A 25,665-nucleotide genomic window follows, 5' to 3' on the forward strand; every position below is an offset into this window, starting at 1 on the left:
CTAAATCGTCAAAACACTTGTCTTTCCTGTCAGGTGGTATAGTTGGATAGGCGCTTGCCTTGGTACCCACAGTTGCAGCCTGTCCTCCCAGACTATCATGTGCCGAATGTCTGGTTAGGAATTCTAGTTCAGATAAGGCGGGCCTATGCTTCTTAGCAAAATCCTTGTGGACTAATTTATGATGGCAGTATGTAGGGGAAGGACGGGCTCAACTGTTGTGCCCTTGTCTAGAATGTTAGTCAAGTCACATTCCGTTATATCACCATGTAGGGGGGCCCCCCAGCCTATGGCCTTTGCTACCTTAGCCACCATTCTCCAATAAGCCACATTAGTACGGGCTCCTCAATATCCCTGTGGGAATTCCACCTCAGGATAGGTACCCAAGCCACTTGCGTTGTGCAGAGATAGGGCTAAATCAGACGGCCTCTTTTCTTCTTCCTGAAACTCTTCAAGAGGACTAGGAAGGCCCATGGGTTCAACCCTGAAGGGAACCGGGTCATCACCCTCATCAAAAATGCCCTACAAAGAGGACATAAAATCCTTTGTAGATTTTGAAGTGAATCTACTAGAGGGTTCCTTAACTATATTCGATGGAATCTTGTTTGACATTGATGGAACGAAGAACACATCAGCGGCGTAGACAGTCGTCAAACCGAGGATTTTACAAGTCTCTGGCTCTTGGGTGCACAAGGTGTTTTTTGACTCGCGTCCCTGCCAGCCTTGACGTGCACGTTAGGCTCAATGGTGGTCTTCCCAGAGTAAGAGACAACAGGCGCACCCGCTTTCTCAAAGACCTGCATCATTTTGATGCAAAAAACTCTTCCGACGTCTCAGCTGAGGCAGATTTAGACAGGAACCCTACTTGTCTCTCTGGGGATGAGTCTTGACTAATGCTTCCTCTTGCTCTTCTTCGACAAGGAAGGACGACAGGAATAGCTTTCCTTCTCGGGCGATTTATGGGCAGCAAAGCTCTTTTCGTTGAATCAGATCTTCAAAGGCATCGTACTTGGAGACCAACCAGGGCCAATTTGGAGGTACTTTCCTTTAAGGCTTTAGGTGTCTTAACCCGCCACAAGTTGCAACCTGCCACAATGTACCACAGAAACACTAAGGACTGGTGAGTGATATTTTTCCGCCGCAGACACTGCACCTTTTGAAACCAGAGGGTTTTGGAGTAGACATACTGAAAGAATGTCTCACCTCTCCCCCCTCAAATCCATCTACCACTCTGCCATCCGCTCCCTCTGCCTTCTCTCACCTCACGACTCCATCTCCTCTTAACTCTTTAGGATGGCTCCCATTTCACTCCCTGCTCAAATTCAACTTCCTCTGCCTAGTCTTCAAAGCCCTCTATTGTCTTGCCCCTCCCTACCTATCCTCCCTTCTTAATTACTATACTCCTTCTCGTTCTCTCCGCTCTGCAGACCACTTCCTTCTCTCTTCTCCTCCTTCACCCTGTGCCCCTTCCCGCTTCTGCTCCTTCCAATGTCTCGGTCCTTTCCATTGGAACCGCCTTCCTCTCCCCATCTGCTCTATTACCTCCTACCCTTCATTTCGCACTTCCCTAAAATCCTATCTCTTCCACTTACCCCATTAGCTTCTTTTTCTTCCTTTTCTCTATTGAAGCCACCCCCACCTTCACCTCCTACCACCCCTCTCTCACCCATCTCCATTTGCAATTAACCTCATAAATAATGTAAATTGTTCCTTGTACTGTTTTCTGGTTTAGATTTAATGTCATGTATTGCTTGTTGTATTTTCTTGTTCCTCATGTTCCTCATGTAAAGCGCCTTGGATTATATAAATTAAAAAAAATACAAAGAATCTTCTCAAATTCAAAAGAGTTAACTGCGTCAGAGTTGTTCTATGAGGCAGGCAAAGTTCCTGAGTAGCGTGCTGGCCATGCTGAAAAATGTAACTGAGGTCACAGGGCGCTGAGCGATCTATTTGTACCTGAATCAAAGTCACGTCCGGTCAAGAAGACAACTCGACGACCATCGATGCCAGTGCGCACTACACCCTCTCAACCCCCCCCCCCCCCGTTGCTGGGAAAACGTTTCAGAAGCTGCAAAGCAGGAGAATAAATACCTAAAATGAGGAATCCGTGGGAGGACACAATCCATTAGAAAGGCATGGGCATTACCAAACAGAGCATCCCTTGCTGAAAAGTGATGTAAGTCAAGACTTGCAATGAGATGGTGCAGGAGTTTCCTGAAGGAATCTGTGTCCATTCAACTGGCATGTCAAGCAGCTACATATGCCTTTCAGAGGATCTTCCCTTGCTTGACATTGTCAGTGTGTCACGTTTTTAATTTCTGCAATTAATCTTCGGGCAGGGAAGGATGCAATATTGTCAAGTGAAAACACGTTTCAGATCTGTATTACATTGGTTTCTCATCTAGGGTATACGTTCTCAATCTTTTGGCCACCATCTTCTATTATGTTCCCTTTTTGGGACTAGTTCAAAAGAGAATCCATTTGTGGGTAGAAAGTATCCAATCGAAGAACACAATTTCTACATCTAAATGGATACAGATTCCTCATCATATTCACTGTTAGTTCAACTGTTTAGAATATTGGGAATACTCACAAACTGTGGTGCTCTTTTTATGGCATTTCTACAAATTATGTTGGCCACGGTGAGTGTGGAACATTTAATGTAATAGATAATGGGGCACATGCAGCTCCAAAATATACCAGCTTTGATGCCATTACAAAGCTGGTCATGTACTTGCACCTACTACCCATGTAGGCTATTTAAAGTCTGGATCCAGGAAGCATTTGAGCCATTTCAACAGACTAACAATCTCTGGGAAAAAATATTGTTTTAATCAGAAAGACTATTATAGAGTATTAATTTGTTCAAACACAGCACTCACTCCAGGTAGGTATTGGTTTCACACCACTCTCAATCAAGCTTATTAAATGCCACATCGCTTTCATTGCATCATACTGCACAAAATATATGTGCACCAATCTGGTTGCCTTACCCACAATGGCTAAACTACCAAGCAGAACAAATAAGGAAGCCACAATTTTTTGACAAAAGAATTGTTTACTGGCTTGAAATTTTATTTTTTTCGCTAAAAGAGTTTTTACATTTTGGATGATTCCTTTTCAGTCTACCAACCCCCCTTTCCACCTTTTTTCTTCTTCTGTTGCACTTTCTTCTTTGTGCCTGCAGCCCCAACAGGTTTTTGATGTCTCGGGGGTATGACATTACTTGCACTGGAAGATGGTGTATTCGCAGCAGCACTGCCAGGCCTTGGAGATGTGGGAGGACTACTTGTGATTTTACTTGCATCCCTGAGAAAATAAAAAAGCAATGGTTTTACCCTATGCAGTTTTGATTTTGTTAGCACATTTTAAAACGGAATAGTTGAAGATGGCTGTTAAAGTTTCAAATAATGAATATGTTACTTGCCTTCAGTATTGTTCTGATGGATACAGTACTCCTCCAACAGAATCTTTCACATTGAAAGGTCATCCAGATGAACAAGTTACTTACCAACTGTAAAGTTCTTTCGACTGGATGTTCCTCCCACATATTCCTCATCTTATAATTCGTTATCGTCAGCTTTGCTGCTTCGGAAAAAAAAAATTCGTCAGAGGGCGCTGTGCTCGAGGTCGTGGCGTTGATTGTCCCTCGACGGTCTCTGTACCTTGTCAGCGTCACTGATGGTATAAACAGCTCGAGCCGCGCCCATTGCTTCATTTCTGTTTTTTCGATGAAATATTGGAGGAACACCCAGGCGTGCCTCATGACTGATGCACTCTTTGTGAGAAGAAAGTGTAAGAAAACGCAAACTGTACTGCGGGGTAGGTTGGGAGGGGCGATGAGGAATATGTGGGAGGAACATCCAGTCGAAAGAACGTTACAGTTGGTAAGTAACTTGTTCTTCGAATGGATTGTGTCCTCCCACGTATTCCTCATCTTATGATAGACTCCCATAGCAGTGGCAATTTTGGAGGTAGGAGTACTAAATACTGTTTTCTTGGACGGAATGAAGTACCGCCTTGGCAAATAACCCCTCATTGGAGGAGGAAGCATCTAAGCAATAATGCTTGATGAAAGTATGCATCGATTTCCAGGTTGCAGCTGAACAAATATTTGCTGCAGGAACTCCCCTCTTGAGAGCCGCAGAAGTAGCCATTCCCCTAGTAGAATGGACTCGCAGCCCATCTGGTGGGTCCTTTCCCGCCAATCTGTAGCATTCAATTATGGCCAGAATGATCCAGCGGGATATGGTTTGTTTGGCCAGTATAACCTACAAAAAGTTTGTCATCCTCACGCAATTTTGACATTCTTGAAATGTAAAAACAGAGCCCTTTTAGGGTCCAGTCTATGCAGTCTCTCCTCTTCTTTGCCTAAATGAGGAGGAGGAGGATAGAATGTTGGTAAAATGATTGTGTGACAAATGGAAGTCAGAAACTACTTTTGGTAAAAAGGAAGGTTTAACTACCTTGTCCTTGTAGAAAGTAGTATATGGAGGTTTACATGAGAGAGCCTGTAGTTCACTAACCCTGCAGGCTGATGTTAAGGTCACAAGGACAGTTTTTAATGTTAAAAGCCTCAAGGGACAAGAGTGTAGAGGCTCAAAAAGGTATACAAGTTGAATAATTAATGGAATTTTAAAGTAAGAAACTTCTTTTGAGGAGCGCTTGAAAATGGACAGCACAGCAAGATATCCTTTAATTGTTCCGATCTGGAGCTCCAGATTGGCTAGATGTAATGGGAAAGAAAGCACCATTGGGGTGCTACATTGAAAAGGGTCCACATCCTTATCTTTGCACCAGTTGCTGAACTTGTTCCAGTGACATCGATACAAAGACTTCGTTGCTGGCCTTCTGGCCAAAACCAAAATCTCCATAACGTCATCCGGAAGATCCCAATCCTTGTATCGCAACCTCTCAGAAAACATGCGTGAAGGTTGAGAGTTTGACCTCCGGATGGAGAACCCGACCTTCCTCTTGCGAGAGAAGATCCTCTCTTTGCGGAAGACGTATTGGAGGGCAGATGGACATGTCTAGAAGGTCCGGGTACCATGTCCTCCTGGTCCAATCCGGGGCAATTAGGATCATGGTTTTCCTGAACTTTCTCAACCTCCTGATTACTTGAGGAATCACAGGGACTGGAGGAAACGCGTACAATAGTGGGAACTTCCACTCCACTACGAACGCGTCTCCCAGAGCTCCTCTCTGAGGAAATACCCTTAAGCAGTACTGTTTGCACTTCCGGTTGATCGTGGTAGCGAACAGATCCACTTGAGGGTTTCCCCAAAGGGCGAAGATCTCCAGAAGGACTTCCTGAGCTAGCTCCGACTCGTGGGAGACTTTGCTCTGCCTGCTCAGAGCCTCTGCCGCCGTGTTCTGCTCTCCGGCTAGGTGAACTGCCGATTGAGAGATTCCTTCTCGTATTGCCTAGAACCAGAGCTGCATTGCCTCTCTGCACAGTGGTAGTGACCCTACGCCTCCTCTCTTGTTGAGGTAGTACATGGCCACTGTGTTGTCCGCCATTATCAGGACATTCTTTCCCTGTACAGAGGGCAAAAAGGCCTTCAGCGCTAATCTGATTGCCCTCAGCTCCAATAGGTTGATGTGTAGTTTGGACTCCGATGGAGACCAACGACCGCTGATCGTCAGATCGTTGGTGTGTGCTCCCTACCCCGTGAGTGAGGCGTCTGTTACTACTGTTTTCGCCGGCCATGGTTGCCAAAAAGATTCTCCTTTGAGGATGTTGCTGTTGCAAGCCCACCATAGTAGATCCTGAGCAACTGCGCTCGGGACTTGCAAAAGATCCAACATATTCCCTGAGAACTGGGACCATTGAGTCCTGAGGGCCCATTGAAGGGATCTCATTCTCAATCTGGCCTTTGGCACTAGGAAAATGCAGGATGCCATGAGGCCGAGCAACCTCAGAAAATCGAAGGCCGGCAGATGCTGGGCATTCTGGAACTTTACCATCTGCAGAATGTGGAGAGCTCTCATCTCGGGAGGCGAGGCTTTTCCCGAGGAAGAATCCAAGACTGCTCTGTTAAACTGGAGCTTTTGGGATGGTACCATGTGGGACTTCTTGAAATTGAGAGAGAAGCCCAATTTGTGAAGGAAGTGGCAGGTGATCGAAAGATGTTCCTGAGCTTGTTCGGGATAACATGCTCTGATTAACCAATCGTCCTGGTAGGGTTAGACGTGAATCCCCCTCTCAGACGTGAATCCCCCTCTCTTTTGAGACTCGCTGCCACCACCGCCATTAATTTGGTGAAAACCCTCGGTGCGGAGGTCAATCCGAATGTCAGAACTCAAAACTGATAGTGAGAATTGCCAATCGCAAACCTCAGGTACTTTCTGTGCTTTGGATGGATTGGCTCATGAAAGTAAGCATCCTGAAGGTCCAATGATACCAACCAGTCTTGGAGTTGGAGAGCCTGAAGGATCTGAGAAAGAGTCACCATCTTGAACTTGTCCTTCCTGAGGAACTTGTTCAAGTTTCTTAAGTCCAAGATGGGCCTCAATCCTCCGTCCTTTTTGTGATGATAAAGTATGGGGAGTACCAACCCTTGTTCCTCTCCGCTACAGGTACTATGGCACCTTTCTCTAGCAGGGTTAAAATTTCCTGCAACAGGAGCGGATCTGGAATTTTGACAGAGTTGGTTCCCGGTGGATGATTCTGAGGCCTTTTTAGGAAGGGGAGACAGTAACCCTGAGCTACTGTTTCCAGTGCCCAAGCATCTGAGGTAATGCCCCGCCATTCCTTCAGATGCTGAGAGATCCTGCCTCCCACTGGGGTCTTGTGTAACAAGGTCTCAGTGATTTGGAGGCGGTTGCAGGAGGGGCTGAGGGCAAAGATGCTGATCCCGGGGCTGGTTTTGCACCTCTTCCTCATGCACCACGAGGGAAATTCCTTTTGCCTCTTTGAAAAGCCCGTCCTCTTCCTGTACCAAAAGATAGTACCACCGAAAAGAACGACCCCTCCAGGAAGATGAGCCAGAATAGGGTTTCTGAGGATGACGCATGGAGGCGCTAAGAGATTTAGCTGCTGCTTTTGAAGTTTTTCTAGGCTTTCATCAGCCTTACTACCAAAAAGCCTCGAGTCATCAAAAGGCATGTTGAGGAGTCTGGCCTGCACATCTGGTGCGAACCCCGACTTCAACCACGCAAATCTGCGTAATACAGTACTCGCAGCCATGGATCTGCTGATACTATCAGCAGTATCCAGTCCAGATTGGAGGCACTCCCCCATTGCCTCCTTGCCGTCTTTCACAATATTCAGGAAGCCTTCCCTTTCCTCGCCTTCCGGAATATGATCAGCCGCCGCCGAAATGCAGTCCCACAGGGTATGGGTGAACTTGGCTAGGGTACAGATGACATTGCTTGGTTTTAAGAGCCATACTACCAGAAGTAAAAACTTTACTGGCCCAAGCATCAACCTTTTTATCCTCTCTATCCGGAGGGATAGTAGGATATGTAGGCTGTTTAGAAGTAGACGCTGCTTGAATTACCAGACTTTCTGGAGTAGGATGTCTGTTTAAGTATTCAGGATCAGAACTAGCTGGTCTATTTTCTGGGGGGGGAAATTACTGTTTGCAGCAGCAGCAATGTTTTCAGGATTTTCCCAGTTCTTTTCCACTGTCCTCTGAAGTGCCCTATGGAAGGGGAGAACTGGATCTTTCTGAGGACCCCGAACAATTATGTCTGTCATATCGTCCTGTTAAAACATGGGTGAAGTGTTACCCCAACCCATATATTCTATCACTCTATTCATCAGACTCATGTACCCTAAATCTGCATGTTCTGCAGAATCAGGTTTAGCAAACTCTAATTCCGGTGAAGTGTCAATGCCACTAGCAGAATGCAGTCTCACACAGGTCTCTCATCTTAGATTCTGGGTCTATAAGTTCTTCTGGTACTTTTCTACTGCAATATTGCACTCCAAAAGGAGAGATTTCCTCATGCTCAGAGCCAGATTCTTCATAAATCGAAGACAGACTTAAAAAAGTCTGATCTTGGTAATGGAGTAAATCTCCTCTCTTCCTCCTGAATATTCGTCGAAGGAATGGGAAGAATCTTCGAAGGAATTTTCGATGACCCTGATGAAAGCTTCGACACAGGCGTCGAAGACGCTTTTGGCTTCGATGACGAAGCAGTCGGCGCCGATGGCGTCGACGAAGTCGTGGAAGTTTGACGACTTCTGTTTTTTATATGGTATCGGAGAAGTACTGGACTCTCGACGAGTCTTCGTCGACTTGGGTTTTTCGAGTATCCTCGACACTACTGGGTTTTACCACAGTAGATCCCGACTTCCCTTTGTCTTCCAATGGAGCGACTTTAGGGGTATGGCTCTTCTGAGGTGTCTTTGAGGGGGTCGAGGCCGCATTCTCAAATACCTCCATCATCTTCTTTCAAAATTCCTTCCATTTTCTGGGGGAATCCGATTTAGTCGGGCATCGAATCTCTTCGGTCGATGATTCGGAAGATGACTAAGGAGATCTAGGTCTCCTTTTCACTCTTTTCTAAGATGATCTACTATGAGATTGAGATCTCAGAGTGTCTATGATGATCAGATTCCTTCGAATCGTTCGATTTTTTATGTTTCTTCGACAAAGCCTTCGAGGCTTTGGAAGCTTCCCTCCCCACCGCCAGTTTACCCTTCCTCTCACGAAGGGCCTTCTCCGTCATTGACTGACAGGACCCACAGTCGCCAGTTCGATGACTTGAACCGAGGCACCAGAGAAACGCGGTGAGGATCCGTGATCGACATCTTCGATCCGCAGTCGAAACACTTATTAAACCCAGTCTTGGGTGTCGTAAGGTGTAGAAGACCATGACATTTTCAGCAGAAAATTTCGAAGCGCGCTGTTCGAGAGCGAAGCAATCGGAAAAATGGAACTGAAGCAACGGGTGCTGCTCGAGCTATATAGACCATCAGTGACGTCAACAAGGTACGTAGACTATCGAGGGACAATCGACGCCACGACCTCGAGCACCGCGCTCTCTGCCAAAAATTTGTTTCCGAAGCAGCGAAGCTGACGAAAACGAATTATAAGATGAGGAATACATGGGAGGACACAATTCATTCGAAATAGACTGGTCGGCACATATCTCTGAACAGCCACTTGGTAGCATTAGGTTAGAAGGCCAGAGGCATTTCTTGGGTGGAAAGTGAGCCAGAGTACATGCAATCTCACTTCAAAAAAGTAAACAATCAAAGAGTGTCCTTTTAGAAGATGGTGGGTCAATGCAGACCCTGAGGAATACTGTAGCCATCAGAAAGAACATTACACAAGGTAAGCAACCTGTTCTAATGAATACATCCTCCCTTACTCATCCTTGAAAGACTCCCACAGCCATAATGAATAGAGTAAACAATGCGATGAAAACAGTTAATAGCAAAACTTTGAATGATAGAAAGCCCCACTCGAGCATTCCCACCAGTCAGGCTTTCATGGTGATGTTTAATAAAAGTGCGCAGAGATGCCCACATTGCCCCCTGAGGAACTTGCCTCTGGATAATGTTCCAACTCTTCCTCCCAGTTTACTAATTTTAGTTAGATCTTCAACAGCACCAGATGCCTTCTAAAACTTGTAGTTCCTTACAATGGGCGTGACATGAGGCCTCCAAGTATGGAGCCAGCCTTGTCCCATGGGCCCGCATCACAAACCCAGTATATTGCTTGGAATGCCACTAGATTTAGCTAATTTTAACTGTCATACCTCATAGGCTGTGGCTTGAAGCCCTGTTCGAATTGCTTGTGATAAATGTCAAAGCAGTGACCCAACAAGGTATGCCATTATTGCCTTGCGGAGGATCACAACAGAGGACTTCGGATCCTGCCAATCCATGCATCCCAAGACCCTCTGTGAGAATGGCACAAAACTTTGCGTACCTCCCCCAAGAAGGTGCAGAGGACACTGCCGAAAACACCAGTGTCATACCCTTCTAGGAAGAGAACTTGAACCATTGGAGATGTTTAGGAGGATGCTCCTGCAGTGAAGCCATGAGAAAACCAAGTCATCACCCCTGTTCAAGGGATGCTGAAAGGTTTTCAGAAGGCAGCTGGCACTGGAGGAGATGCATCGAAGATGACGAATCTGTGGGAAAAAGGAATTAGAAAAATATCCAGAAACTGACATCTCTGCAGGTCAGATATTGCTTGACCTCGCACATGAGTGGGCACTCCGAGACATCTATGTGTGCTTGCTCAAGCAGGTCTTCATACACACAGCTCATCTAGAGTAGTCTAGTTCTAGCCAGGTCGGCCATTCCAAGGACCCGCAAATCCCAAAATGAGCTGATCATCCAGAGAGAATTACTTTGTTCTAGTAACATGGAAACTCAATGCCTTCTTGGGGTCCAATATGTGGAAGCGCTCTTCCAATGAAGATCAATGTGAAGGATTAAAGAAAACTAGAAGATTATTTCTGGGCTAAAATTTGGAAACCACTTTAGGTCGTCTGACCCTCAAGTTAAGCTTTGATTTGGAGAGGAAAAAAAAAGAAATTGTGTCCCCCTGATTGGATCTGGGAACCAACTGGGCAGTGACTGTGGGGGTTAGGGGTGGGCAGCTAAGAGTCACCAAGAGCCAGTGGATGCTGGGCAGAGGAGAGTTGTTGAGATGGATTTCTAAAATCAGACCCTTGAGGGGGAGTTTAGGTGCCCAAGCTATCTATGGTAAACAGGGAAGACAAAGAGGTTAGCCAAAACGCAATCAAGGAAGGTGGATGAGCAGTCAAGGCTTAGTCTCAGTGAGGGAGTGGTCTAGGGCTACAATGAGTCCACATAGAACACCCCCAATAATTCAAGTTAGTCAGCAAGTATATGAAAATTATTTATTAGGCCTTTTTAAACACACTAAGCATAATAAAATCATAGGTAAGTATTATTACTTGCTGTAATTGTATTTCTGATGCTTTTACCTGCTTAGATTCACATACTTTGCATAGGCCGACATCTAGTCGTAGATGCAGAGTGTTGCACATGTTTTAAGTTCGATAAGGGACGTTGACTGGGTGGGTTTGTAATATTAGCCCTAGTACGAAGTCTACTGTCCCCATGATCCCTCCCTCAGTTGTCGAGGTCCCTCCGATTGTTTTGTTGCTGACATGAGGGAGTATGGAGTGTATGCATGGAGAAAAGGTAAGTTGTGATGAGGTGTGAAACATCTATGATTTGCCCTAGAACCTTCAACTCCAAGAGGGGAGGAAGAGTGGGTGCATGTGAATAAGCAGATACAAGCATCAGAAACACTATTACGTAAGTCATGCATGCCTTCTGAGGCTTGCCGAGCTGCTTAGAATCACATGCTTTGCATAAATTAGCAAGCAGTACTTGGAGAAGGTGGGGGGTTGCTTGAAGGTAGAGTGGCAAAAAGATGTTTTTAACACTGCTTGACCCACCTGTGACACTCCTTCTTTAGAATGTCTATCCAAACAGTAGTGTTGTGTAAAGGTATGAACAGAACTCCAAGTGGCAGCTTTGCAAATGTCTTCTAAGGGGACATTTGAAATGATAGCTAGAGTAGCCCCGGTGGCCAGAGTTGTGGGCTCTGTGCTTGAAGGTTAATGTTCTCTTGGCAAGAGAATAACAAAGTTGGATGCATCTGACAATCCATTTTGAGATAGCTGATTTAGAGATAGGACCCGCCTCTTCCCCTGTGGCTTGAGATACACGGACTGTTTTTCTGAGTGATTCAGTCTTTTGAATATAATATATGACAGCCCCTATAACATCTAAGGTAGGCCGACTTCTTTCTGCTGCACTCTTAGGGTTTTGTAAGAAAGCAGGAACTTCTATGGATTGATTTAAATGGAACTTTGAGATACATTTTGGAGAAAAACGTGGATGTATGTATAGAACCACCTTGTTTTTGTGAATAATGACAAAAGGACAAAAGTTTTATATGTTAAATGTTTAATACTGGCTTTGTGCATTGGCTCGAAGGGGGCCCCCGTGAACTTCATAAGGCACAACACTGTAGTCCCAGCCGAGAGTTGGATTTAAAACTGGGGAAACGTTTTAAAACCATCCATGAATGCTTTCACCACAGGCACTTTCCAACACAAAATTTTACTCTGCAATGTGGTGTAGGCTGAGAGAGCCGCTAGGTGCACTCGTAGGGAATTAAAGACTAATCCGGAGTCTAAGATTTTCTGGTTACAGGGCAAGAGATGTCAAGTGATAACGGACAGTGACATGATAGTTACAGAGAATAGTTGGTTGACAACAGTGTACACTTACAATAAAATCAGTAATGCATACGATTGTGAGACAAACAGGTTAGAATTTGTTTCAATAACCACGTTTTTAGACGTTTCTTAAAGAGAGGGTGGGAAGGCTAGTTGCTTATGTTCAAGGGGAGTGAGTTCCAGATTCTGGGAGCTGCTACAGGAAAGCTGGACCCTCCGGTCTACTCTGGACGTACGTTCTGATAAGAATTTGAGCCATGCGATTGTGCCGTTTGTGAAATGAACGTTTTTTTGATAATGCTAGGCATAATTTGTCATGGTCCACTAGATCGAACGCAGCAGACAAGTCGAGTAATACTAGGATTCATAGGTTCCCTGAGTCTATCATAGCGTCCATCTGTTTTTTTCGGTAAAGTAGTGCTGTCTCTGTACTGTATTTGGGTCGAAAGCCAGATTGTCAATCGCCTAATAGGAGAATGTTTTATAGGTGAGTTTGTACTTGAGTGTACGCAATTTTGGCAATTATTTTAAGGAGGAAATGGACTGTGGTAATGGGTCTGTAGTTGGTGGGAATAGTGGGGTCCAGAGTGTTTTCTTTTCAGTAGGGGAGTCATTTGGCAGGAAAATTATCTCCTTTGGAATTTGATAGTGTAATGGAGGCGATAAGTCTTGAGTACCTGGTCTTGGGTGATTGGGTTGCTGATGTTTTGTTGTCAGTTAAAACTATTGGGGCAGTGTCAGCACTGTGGACCACTAAGTTTCTTTTCATGACGATTTTGTCTTGGAGGGACTTGATTTTAGTGGCTAGGGCATTCTGTATGGTGGTACAGTAAATAGAGTAATATTTATGAAGGTGAACAGTCAATTGGGTTGATGTTACGTGATTTATACCGTGAGACAAAGCATTTCCATTTGTTGAAATAGCAGTGTCTTGGTTTGTGTGCTTCTTTAAAGAGGTCCATACACCTTTGGTTTAGGTTTAAATGACCAAACTCTGACCTCAGGAGCCGAGCTGCTAAGTTCAATGTCTGAGGGCATGGGTGGAGTGTTAGTCCAGTGGTTCTGTGACAACATGTGTGTGCACAGTGTTAAGGAGAATTTTCATTTCTGTGCCAATTTCCTTTAACCTTAGAGACACCAGTTTGTTTGATGGGCTCATGGCTTTTTAATTTCAACTCCTGAATGAGTGGTACTTTTTCTCACTCTCTCATGTGTTTTCTTCTGACTAGGAGTTTTGTGTTTTACTGTTTAATGGAGTCTGGCACACTCCATACGCATCTGCTTTTTGCATTGTGGCACACAGCACTTTCTGTGCAGTGCCCTGGACTTCTCTTAATGTTGAACTACTTTTTCTTGGGTGAACTACTGAATATTAAGATGACTCCTGTTTTAGCTTTGATTTTGTGGGTCCAGCGCACACCACCCTATGTACAGTAAATCCTTTATCCCACTTCTCATGTAACATTCTGTTATACTAACTTGAATGGCTGGTGGCAGTGATTTATTTTGTACTACCTAGTGCCAGGTATTTGCAGCCTGATTCATCAGCTGCAGTACAGCACCCAATGGTGACAATTTTCCCAAAATGGCCCCAGTCTTCTTTTTTCACCATTTCTTGACAGTTCCGTCTGGGCTTTTACTCTGTTTGAATCGGGTTTGAGTCCTTTGTGCATTTTGCCTTTGGCAGGCTTCAGCCCTGAAGCACGCCCAGGCTCCAGTGTGTCTGGGAGGGTCCTGAAACTTCACTGTCATTTGTCTCTAGGTGTGCCTGAGTGAAACCAGTTCTGATTGGCCGACTGGCTGTCCAGGAGGCTCATCTTATCTGGAGGACAGCCACCCTGCTGGGTGATTGACAGCCTAGGGCTGTAAATGAATAGGAACTTGCTTAAAAGGCGAGGTTATTGGGACTAGAGGCAGAGTTGACCACTGGAGGACAACATCCGACAAAGAAGACGTGAAGAGATGCCAGCAGCACCATCCTGGACCAAGAAGTGCCCAGTGAAGCCCTGAAGATTTGCTGATCCAGTTTTTGTTTAGACTGGGAAGACCCGCAAGGGAGGACTTCCTCCCTTGGGCTGGTGGGACCAACTAGCCTTGAGACAAGCTTCATTTGGCACAGCCCCCGACTTGCTGCGACTTTCTAAGTCTGCAGCATCCCAATGCCCGGGGACCCCTTACCATCATTGAGTGCATTGTCTTCAGAAGTGCGATCCGGTCAACACATCGTGGGTATCCAGAGGACCCTACAAAAGCAGGAAAGCTTCATCCAGAGTCCACTCACCAGAGTCCAGGACCGAGGGATCAAGTAACTTCTAACCAGAGCTGTTTGTTGTTCTTTAGCGCTGGGAAAAGGCACCAAAAACTACAAAAGGCTACTGAATCAAGGAGAATTCATTGCTGCAGAGCCCCTCGCTTGAGCACTGTCCAAAAAGCAAGCGAGACAACCCCCCTGCCTTTTAACACCATGACCAAGGACCAGGAACAAGGGTCTGCCACACTGCAACAAGAAGGAATCTAGCTGGAACAAATTCTTCAGTACACAGGTACTGTGGGGCTTGGGGTACATCTGCCATTTGTGGTGCTTTCTAGCTTGGGGAGTACCATTTTAAACCCTTTTGAGATGACCTCAACTCACTTGCACTGTCCCTGTGCTTGTGCTTTTTCAAGGTGGCTCCTCTTGAGCTGTGATTTTCTTTTGAACTATTGACTATTTATGCGTGTTGCCCCATGCTGAACGGAGGATAGCACATGGGCAACGCAATGGTCTTTAAAGCAAGACCACGCAGAGCAACAGAGGTTCGAATCCCAGATCCGCACTTAGAAACCAAACTCAGGTACGGTATTAGGCACGTTATAAAAAAAAATGTATTAAATAAATATTTTAAAAACATTTTCTAAGAAGAGAGCATCAGAACTTTGAATTCGCCCATTGACTTTGGCTGTCCTGACTCCCTAAAGACCCCTTCTGAACAGATTGGCTTTGGCAGTGCCTGTTCCCTTACAGGTTTTAATTGTTGATCACCATTATTGCTGGGATAAAACACTACCTACATCCCTCTGGGAGAATCCAACTATTTTTCTAAGTACAAAGTATGTTCTGGTTTGACTATAACTTTTCCCTCCTTATAACTCAATATTGCAATGGTGCTCACAAATAAGTGTTATTACTGACCTCAAATGACGTCACTCAATGTGCTGGAATATGTATAACATATGAAAAGTTTACTTACCTGCTTTATTGCTCTTGTTGAATTGAATCCTAACTTTGGGATTACTGTTACTATTAGTTGCTGCTTTTTAAAGATTGTCTAAATATCCTTGTGTATGACATGTATTACTTACCGTATTAGCATTTCTGATGATTGTAACTGCTTAGATTCACATGCTGTGCACATAGTCTGACATCTAGCGGTAACCGCAGAGTAGTGCATCTTGTCTTCCGAGGATCGAAAAGGAGACGTCAACATGAGTGTGCCTGTAACACTATACCTAATGTGATGTGTAGTGTACCCAAAATCCCTCATGCGTCTAGGTCCCTCCGATTTTATTTGTTCTGCCGTGAGGGAGCCTTATGACTATCGTGAGTGAGTACAGAAAAGATAGAAGAAGTAGTAAGATGTCTATGTTCCTTCCATCCGTGCGGGGAGGAAGGGCGGGCGCATGTGAATCTAAGCAGATGCAATCAACAGAAATGCTATTACTTTAAGTAATGCATGCCTTCTGATGCTTGTTCATCTGCTTAGAATCACATGCTGTGCATAGACTAGCGAGCAGTACCGGGAGTTGGAGGTGGGATGTGAGAAGGAACAGTAGTGAAAAGATGTCTTAGTACTGCTTGTGCCACCTGAGAATCGGACCTAGAGTGAGTGTCTAGGCAATAGTGTTTTGTAAAGGTGTGTACAGAACTCCAGGTTGCCGCTTTGCAAATGGACTCGAGAGGAACATTTGCAATGAATGCTATGGAAGCCCCAGTGCCTCGGGTAGAGTGTGCTCTAAGCTTGAAGGGCAGATCTCTATTGGCAAGAGTACAGCAGAGTGTGATGCAATTGACAATCCACCTTGAGATGGTTGATTTAGAGACAGGATCCCCTTCTCTAGCAGCTGCTACTGAAACAAAAAACTGGTTCATCTTCCTTAGTGGTTTAGTTCTTTCCAGGTAGTACATGACTGCCCTGCGCACATCCACTGTGTGCAAGCTTCTTTCCGCCATGTTAGTGGGGTTCTGGAAGAAATTTGGTAGTTCTATTGACTGGTTAACATGGTACTTAGAAATAGATGCAGCCGCAAACCGAGGGCGAGTGCGCAGAACCACCTCATCTCTGAATTGTAACACAAGGATCTGGAATTGAAAGGGCCTGTAGTTCACCGACTCTCCTTATCAAAGTGACTGCCACTAGGAAGGCAGACTTGTTAGTAAGAGCTTTGAGACTTGCCTTACACATAGGTTCAAAGGGAGACCACATAAGTCTGGTTAATACCACATTTAGGTCCCATCGGGGAGCTGGGTTAGAAATGTGGGGATGAATTCTCTTAACACCTTCCATGAATGCTTTAATAAGTGGGATCTTCCACCACAACACTTTTTGTTGGGACGTGGTATAGGCTGAGAGTGCAGCTAAGTGAACCTTCAGGGAATTAAAAACCAAACCAGAGTCTAGTAAGTGAGTCAGGGATAACACAATATGAGCAGGCGAGCAGTCAATGGGATTGATGCTCTTGTAATTGCACCAGATGACGAAGCGTTTCCATTTATTGGAGTAGCAATGTGTGGTGTTAGGCTTTCTTACTTCCCTAAGTACATCCATGCATCTCTGAGGAATTTGGAGATGCCCGAACTCTATGACCGCAGGTGCCAGGCCGCTAATTTGAGAGTCTGCAGGCATGGATGAAGTGTTTCCCCCTTGTCCTGAGGTGGCATGTTAGGGAGAATTCTCAAAGTTGCTAATTCCCTCTACCTTAGAGCCCTCCAGCACTTTTGCTAAACTTTGGGGCTTTATACTTTTTTAATTATGTTTGTTTTCTGTGTTTATTTTCTTTGATTATGGGGTTTTAGATAACACTGGTGGCAGGCGGTGAGGATAAATTGTATAGTTGTTACATTGAGAGTTCTGCTTTACTTTTGTTCAGATAGTAACCTTCACAAGGCTAAGCACCACTAGAAAAGCAATTTTATCATGCCTAATATGGATAACTACAAACAGGAGGCCCTGATCATTTTAAAAGTAGATCAACTGAAGGAAATGTGTAAAGATAGGATAGGAACCTCCCTGTTAAAGGAAAGAAAAATGAATTGGTTGAAAGATTGTTGGAACATCAAAGACTGAGAAATTAGGCTCTAACTCCTAATCTCAGAAAATGTGGATAATATTAATGAGGAAAATGATGATGTAGAGTCTAACTCTAATGTTATTGAGGAGTCAGAGGAGTCTCAGAATGTGAGCGCCACTGCCCCTCTCCCTGCTATTGTGCCTCAGCCTTTAGCCATAGGGACCCTACCAGGTCCAGTACTGAGTCCAGATTTAGTCTCTCTTGAAAAAATGAGACTCGAGTTAGAGTTCAAAAGGCTCCAAATGCAAACTGAAAGTAAACAAGAAATAAAATTCAGAGAAATGGAAATGCATCATGCTCTTGAAATGAAGAAATTGTCTCTTGAAAATGCTTCTCAACCAGAGTCTTCTAGGTCTTCCAGTCCTAAGAGACCACACATGCCTAAGGAAGCTGTGAGTATGTATGAGGTGAAACTTGATATTTTGGATTGTTTGGCTGCCTTTGAATATAACTATGGGATTCAGGGTTTCACAGGGAATCAGTTGATTCCTTGGCTTTTGTCTAGACTCCCCCAGGTTGCAACTGATGCCGTAATAGAGGTGGGGGATCTTGAAAGATTGGAGTATGAAAATGTGAAGCTAGCTTTGATAGCTAGATTTGGGAAAACTCCTTCCCAGTACCTTAAGAGGTTTAGGACCCTCAAAAAGCATGATGGTACCCCTTGGGCTACCTAGGTGTGTGAATGTTTGAAGAACTTAGATAGTTGGGTAAAGGGTTACAGAGTTAACACTTTTGAAGGAATGAGAAATCTATTTTTGGTAGAATCTATTTTTGATGCCTGCTCTCCTGAGCTGACACAGCACTTGGCTGACTAAGGAAATGAATCCAAAGAAGTTAGCAAAGGCTGCCGTCAGGATTCCATGGTATATTTCCAGATTTCCAAAGACACATTACCTTAGAAAACATCCATTAAAGAGATTCATGTACATTTTCATTTTAGTTTTTATAATCACACATTTAAATAGGAGTTGTTTGGGTATTGGATTTGGTTTAAGCATGATTATATATGTAAGTTTCCTTAATGATATATGCAGGAAGTGTCTAATTCCCGAAGCCAAGATGGAGGTTCCTTGAAACAACAATGATTGGAGGAGAAGAGTTGAGGTAGTTTGGAACTCTTGCAAGAGTTCTTAACAGCCTTTCATTTCAGTATCCTAAGAGAAAGGTTGCAGTTTTCCTAGCTCTGTATTTATTATCTATAGAAACCTTAAGTAACCTTTTTAGTGAGAAGATAATTCTTGAAGAAGAACATACAACAGCAGATGCCAGATGAGCAAAGTTTGACTTGATTAAAATAGACTATTACAGATGAAGCAAGCCAAGTTATTTTGAAAAAAACATTTAATTTTTCTGATGTAAATATAGTTAAATGTTCTATGAAGATCGAACTGTTTCCTAAATTCAAGTATCTACTAAAGAAAAGTTGTTTAAATATTAAGAAACTGTTTTAATGATATTTTAAGAAGATTATCTACGTTGAGCGCGTGTCTTCTTGCGCGTGTATTTTGAAAGAGAGCGAGCACTGTATCTGTTGGCAGGCGGATGCGTGTACAACTTATTTCAGTGTGTTAACATGTTGTTTTAACAATTTACTTATGCGCGGTCTCGCGGATGTTATCTAAACTAACAAAAGTATAATTTTATCACTAACAGTGAATATTACTATTAATACGTTCGGCAAAGTATTTGTTTTAAGTGGCGAGCGCGTTCACTCGCCGCTTGCTGGACTTTACAGTAAGGAATCTGCTAGCGTCACACAAGCGCCACATACGTTGCGTCTGTAATAATCTTTTAAAGTGCGCGGAGCTTCGAATTTAGTATAGAAATATGGGCGTCATGTCCGTAACGATTTTTTGGTGAAAGAACTGTGCGCGGAACTTCGGATTGATCTTTTGATCAAGCGCGTCAAGTTCATCATTTCTTTTTCTTAATGTGAGAAGATTGCACGGAACATCCCTTCATCTTCAGAAAACGAACGAAAGAATCAGCAATATAATTTAAAAGGACTTCCTTCTTCAGTCTACGCTAAGTAAAAACAATTCAAGTACAAAGTTTTCAAGTTTAAGTTCAGCATTTATATATTTACATATTTACTCACTTCAGCAAAGCAAGTAATCCATCAGCTAAACGAGTTAGTGATTTTTGTGACAATTTAAGACAATAGAAAAATCTACAGAAGCCATAATTTACATTTAAAACAGAGTTGAGAAAAGCAGAATGTTTAAATTAAAAAAGATTGAAAGTAGTATGACAAAACGATAAGAAAGAAGAGATATTTATAACACTGAGCCAAGAGAGAAATTAAAGCATTCCAAGAAGATAAAGAAAGCATCAAAGCATCTTGAAGAGTTTAGAAATTTCAGTTTGCAAGTAAACAGAAGCCCATCAGCAATCAAGCATAGGCAGCAGGTATTCAGATAGGGGGTGGTAAATAATGTTTATGGCAGTTAATCAAATAAGAACAGAGTACACTTAATCTTTGCATATTTTGTGTTTAGATCTTTTCACAGAAAACGGATGAAACAATCAATTCAGTTCCAGTGGGCGTCAGAGAGCGAGCCAGTGAAGATCTGCAGTTTGTTATTTTCTCCATTCCCCTTTCCCCTTGGGTTTGCCAGCTTGGTAGTTATTTCTACTAAGAGATTATTGGGCAGGCATACTTAGGGGGTCTGGTGGGCCAGCATCACTCCTGGAGCAACTTTCAAGACTGGACCTGACAGCTGCTGACTTGTGGGTTGCCAACAGGGATACTCACAAGGATTCTGAGGCAACTTAGAAGGATGATGGGAAGCAGCAAAAGAAAGATGGCAAAGAGAATTCTAATGCCTCCAATCCAAAAGAGGGCCCCAAACAGAAAAAGGGTAAGCCACAAGGGAAACCGAATCAGGCTAGTGAAACCTCTGGTGCTAAACCAGAGGGAGGTCAGCAGAAACCCCCATTTGTCAAAACATTTGGAAAATGTTATACTTGTGGGTCTACTGACCACGTGAAAGGGGATCCCAGATGCAAGGGTAAACCTTCAGGGGACCACACTGTCTCCTTAGCCTTTTCCCCAGAGGGAGAAGTACAAATGGCAAGTGGAAACTTTCAGTTACTGGCTGGAGACCTCATTGGAGTCTCAGCCAATTCTTTAGTGTCCCTGGGTCTGTGGGAACAGCAGAATTTAGAGGTCTATAATTCAATTCTAGATAACACAAAAGAAGGAACAAGTTACTTACCTGTAACTGTTGTTCTCCAGCATGGGTCTGGCATGGATTCACATGCTCATGAATATTCCCCGTCGTCAGGCTGGGAATCCTTGGTAAAGAAAAAACCAGTATCAGTTTCGTTTCTGATCTGTCTTTCGAAGTAGTAACCAATTACTGATCTCTGCGTCATACTGACCACAGCCAATGACTGCCCTCTACCTAAGCCCCGCCTCTGGCAGCCATCTTCAGATTTGGTAGCACGTGAAGTGGCAGTATGACCAAGTGAAGAGCCGCAGAGGGGTAGGCGGGAGGGTTCGCATGTGAATCCATGCCAGACCCATGCTGGAGAACAACAGTTACAGGTAAGTAACTTGTTCCTTCTCCAGCATGGGGTCTGGCATGGATTCACATGCTCATGAATAAAGAATACATAGCAGTACACACATGCACAACCACGGGAGGTGGAAAAGGCTCAACATTAAGCATTACATCAAACTCAACATTAAGCAAATCTTACCTCCTCACCAGGCTCACCTTAGGCGAACAGGTTGCGCAGCACTGCTTGGCCGACCCTGGACTCCTCCCTGGAATCCCGATCGACGCAGTAGAATTTAGTGAAGGTGTGCGTTGACCTCCACGTAGCAGCCCTGCAGATGTCCAGCAAGGGCACACCAGATAGGTACGCCGTGGTAGCTGCGATCGCTCTGGTGGAATGGGCTCTCGGATGGCCAGGCAGCGGTCAGTTTGCCAACCGATGACAGTACATGATACAGCCGGAGAGCCATCTGGAAATGGAAGCCTTCGAGAGAGCCTTCCCCCGATTGACAGGTCCAAAATTCACAAAGAGTTGTGACGTCTTCCGAAAACACTTCATGCGGTCCACGTAGAACTTCAGCGCTCTAGCCACATCCAGCGAGTGCAAAGTCCTTTCAGCCAGCGACGAAGGCGACAGGAAGAAAACAGGCAACACCAAGGGTTCGTTGAGGTGGAAGTCCGACGGCACCTTGGGCATGAATGAGGGGTGCGTCCTGAGCACTACCCTCGTGTCGTGAAAAGTCAAGTACGGGGCCTTGCAGGAAAGGGCCTGGATCTCTCCCACCCGTCGTGCGGAGGTGATGGCCACAAGAAACGCTGTTTTCCACGACAAGAACTTCAACGGAGCCAAGTGCAGAGGCTCGAACGGAGGTCCCATGAGCTTGGTCAGCACCACGTTGAGCTCCCACGCCGGGGCCGGGGCCGGAGCCGGAGCCTTCACCGGCGGGAACGATCTGAACAGTCCCTTCATGAACTCTTTCACCAGACGATGAGACCACAAAGACGTCCGCCCCGTGGTTCTGGTGTATCGGGAGATCGCAGCAAGATGAATCTTGATGGAGGCGTGCGCCAGTCCAGCTTTGGCCAGCGTCAGTAGGTACGGCAGTACTTGGGGGGGCCGTAATCCGTAGAGGGTTAATCTTCTGTGCGTGGCACCAGACAGAGAACCTCTTCCATTTGTGTCCGTAGCATTTAAGAGTTGAGGACGCCCTGGCCTTTGCAAGAACCTCTCTGCAGTCGGCCGGTATGTCATATCCTCCAAACTCTAACGCTGCAGGAGCCAGGCCTGCAAGTTCAGCGACTTCGGGTTGTGATGGAGGATGGCGCCTCCTTCCCTGGAGAGAAGATCCGCGTCCACTGGCAGCTTGATTGACGGGGACGCTGACAAGTCCAGAAGGTCCGGGAACCATATCTGCCTCGGCCACGCAGGTGCGACGAGGATCATCCTGCACCGTGACCTCTTGAGCTGGTTGATGAGCCGGATCAGCAATGGCAATGGAGGGAACGCGTATAGAAACAGGCCCTCCCAGGGGAACGAGAAAGCATCGCCCATGCTCCTCGGCTGGGGAAACCTGCTGGCGAACCTCCAGCACTTGGAGTTCGTTGCCGTCGCGAACAGATCGATCTGGGGTGTGCCCCACCGTCGGAAGAGGCGGTCCACTAGATCCTGTCGTAGTTCCCACTCGTGGCACGAGCGCAGCTCCCTGCTGAGTGAGTCGGCAATGGTGTTTTTTATACCTGCCAGATGAAACGGCACCAGAAACATCCCTTGGGCGACGGCCCAATGCCACAGATCCTGCGCCTCCCTGGACAGGGCTAGGGACCTGGTTCCGCCCTGTTTCCTGATGTAGAACATGGTGGTGGTGTTGTCGGTGAAGATCCTCACCACCTTGCCCTTGAGGGACGGAAGGAAGGACCTGAGGGCCCAAAACACTGCACGGAGCTCCAGGACGTTGATATGGAGGGACTTCTTCGTCGGGAGCCAAAGGCCTCTCGCGTGCAGATTTTCGGTGTGCGCTCCCCACCCTTCCAGGGAGGCATCCGTGGTCACTGTCTCCTGGTGGCCGGGGGTCTGGAAGTCCATGCCCGCCGTCAGATGCACGCGGGTGCCCCACCACCGGATCGCTCGTCGGAAACTCTTGTCGAGTGTGATCCTCTCCTCGAAGCTGCCCGTCGTCTGGATCCAGCGCGCGTCCAGGAACTCCTGCAACGAGCGCATCCGGAGCCTGCACAGGGGGATGAGGTAAATGCAAGAAGACATCATTCCGAGGAGGGACTTGATGGACCTCACTCTGGCCGCGTCAGCAACCAGCATCCGCATCCGCTGCACACTGTGTCGAGCTTCGCTCCCAAAAACAGTGCGTCTTGCGCGGGCCCCAGGTGGGACTTGGCGTAGTTTATGGAGAATCCCAGGTCCGTGAGAAGTTGGACGGTCCTTGCCGTGTGCTCCACGGCGAGCTCCTTCGTCTTCGCTCGGATGAGCCAGTCGTCCAGGTAGGGGTAGACGTGGATCCCCTCTCGGCGCAGCCGCACCGCCACCGGTGCGAGGCACTTGGTGAACACCCTGGGTGCCGACCTCTGCCCGAAGGGAAGGGCTCTGAACTGATAGTGACGCCCTTGGACCACGAACCTGAGAAACTTTCGGTGTCCCTTTAGGATGGGAATATGGAAGTAGGCATCCTCCAAATCCAACGACGACAGGAAATCGCCCTCCTCCAGCTGACCCAGGACGTGTTGGAGGGTGACCATCCGGAACTTCTGTGCCTTGATGAATTTGTTCAGTCATCGTAGGTCCAGGATAGGACGCCATCCTCCCGTCTTCTTCTTCACGAGGAAGTATCTTGAGTAAACTCAAGAGCCCCAAAGCCTCTTTGGGACGAGCTCGATGGCGCCCTTCTTGAGCATCGCCTTTACCTCAAAGAGAAGTCGAGGGACGTGATGTTCTTTCCTGGCCACAGGGGGGACGCGCGGGCACCTCTTTAGAAACTCGAGCGCGTGACCCTGGCCTAGGGCGTCCAGCACCCAACGGTCGGTGGAGATGGACTCCCACACGCTGACGAAGCTCGTCAGCCGGCCTCCCACCGGGTGCTTCGGTGGGGGCCCGACCCCACGGCCGGTTCAGTCCTGCTTCGACGAGGCTTTGCCGCCTTGACCTCCTTGGCGACGACGGCGGGGTCTGCCTGACTTGCCTCGTCCCCTATAAGCTTCCTGCGACGACGAACGGGCCGCTTGACGGTAGGTGGAAAATCCGCCGCCGGAACCTTTGGAGGCACCCTGTTTGCCTCTGCCGCTCCGAAAGGGCAGCCGCCGTTGCTGGAGAACCCTAAGAGCCCGGGCCGTCTCCGTGTCTGCCTTGATGGCTTGAAGGGAATCGTCCACTGTTTTCCCAAACAGGTTGTTTCCGTTGAACGGCATGTCCAAGACTCTGGTCTGCACGTCCTGACGGAAGTTAGTAGCCTTGAGCCATCCACGCCGCCTAAGGCACACGCCGTTGCCCAACTGGCGAAATCCAGTGTCAGCGATGTCCGTCGCAATCGTAATGGCGTGGTCCGATGCTACCTCTCCTTCCTGCAAGATCTCTAGGGCATCCGCCCTCTTGTCGTCCGGTAGGAAGTCCAGCAGGGGGGCCAGTTTGTACCACAACTCCCTGTCGTAGCGGGCTACGATAGCCAAGGCGTTGGCCGCCTTAATCGTCGTCGCTGCAGACGAGATGACCCTGCGTCCCATCGTATCCAATTTCTTTCCCTCGCCGTCCGGCGGGGAGGTCGACGTAGAGGCCGCGCCCTCCCCCCCCCCGCTTTCTTCCTGGCCGCCGCAGAGACGACCGAGTCCGGGGTCGGCTGTGCCCTAAGGCACAAGGGGGCCGCGCCCGGGACCCGGTACTTCTTCTCGTACCGATCCCTTCTAGCCGGCGTCGTGGATGGGTTCTTGGAGGGCGAGGCCCTCATCCCAAACATCGTCCAGTAGAGGTACGGAGAGGACCGTTTTCCTCTTGGCCTCGCGCCGTTGATAAAGGAAACCTTCCTTCCTTCTTCTCTTCTGGGCAGAGCTGGAAAAGCTCGGATGCCCTGGCGATCATGGAGTGAAACGATCCAATCTCGTCGGGCGGGGAAGCCCGGGTGGGAGGTGACGACGGCAGATCCTCGCCGTAAACCTCGTCGTCCGCACCCGTCGCGGCCGTGTCAGTCCCCGTATCATCCCCACGAGTCGTGGACGGGGAATAGGGCTGAACAGGGCGCGATGGCTGAAAAGGAGGTGGAGGATGAATCCTTCTTCTCTTAGGGGGAGGGCTCCCAGAAGGGCCTGGCTCCGGGTCCCCCGTCGGCAGCGATTCCTCCGCTGGTGGTAACGGCAGTCTCTTCCTTATCTCTGAGCATAAGGATAGCCAACAAAATGCCGCCGAGTTGTCTTGCGGCACTGGTTGAGGGGAGTCCAACGGGCGGTCAGGGGCCCCGTCGGCACCCTCGACGTTATCGTCGTCTCTTACGTCGGGGTCCCTCCCGACGGGCTGGTCTTCTTCCACGCCAACGCCGTGGCTTAAGACTTCGATCAGCTCTTCCTCAGAGGTTGAGGCCGAATCCACGACGACCTCCTGCCCCCCCTTTTTCTTCTCCGTCGGAGGTTTCACGGGGGTCCTGTCGATGGGCATAAA

General features: G+C 46.8%; 1 protein-coding gene across 1 annotated transcript in view; it reads right to left on the minus strand.

The window, feature by feature from the left end:
* Positions 1 to 3,035: 3,035 nt before the first annotated feature.
* SRP72 (signal recognition particle 72) overlaps positions 3,036 to 25,665 on the minus strand; it is a 448,841-nt gene continuing 426,211 nt past the window's right edge. The window contains exon 20 of the mRNA XM_069626163.1: positions 3,036 to 3,306. Coding sequence (XP_069482264.1) covers positions 3,123 to 3,306 — 184 coding nt within the window. The 3' untranslated portion in view covers positions 3,036 to 3,122. The remainder of the gene's footprint in view (positions 3,307 to 25,665) is intronic.

This window comes from Ambystoma mexicanum, chromosome 6p, assembly GCF_040938575.1.
Source record: "Ambystoma mexicanum isolate Mex_15411 chromosome 6p, UKY_AmexF1_1, whole genome shotgun sequence".
NCBI classification, from domain to species: Eukaryota; Metazoa; Chordata; class Amphibia; order Caudata; family Ambystomatidae; genus Ambystoma; species Ambystoma mexicanum.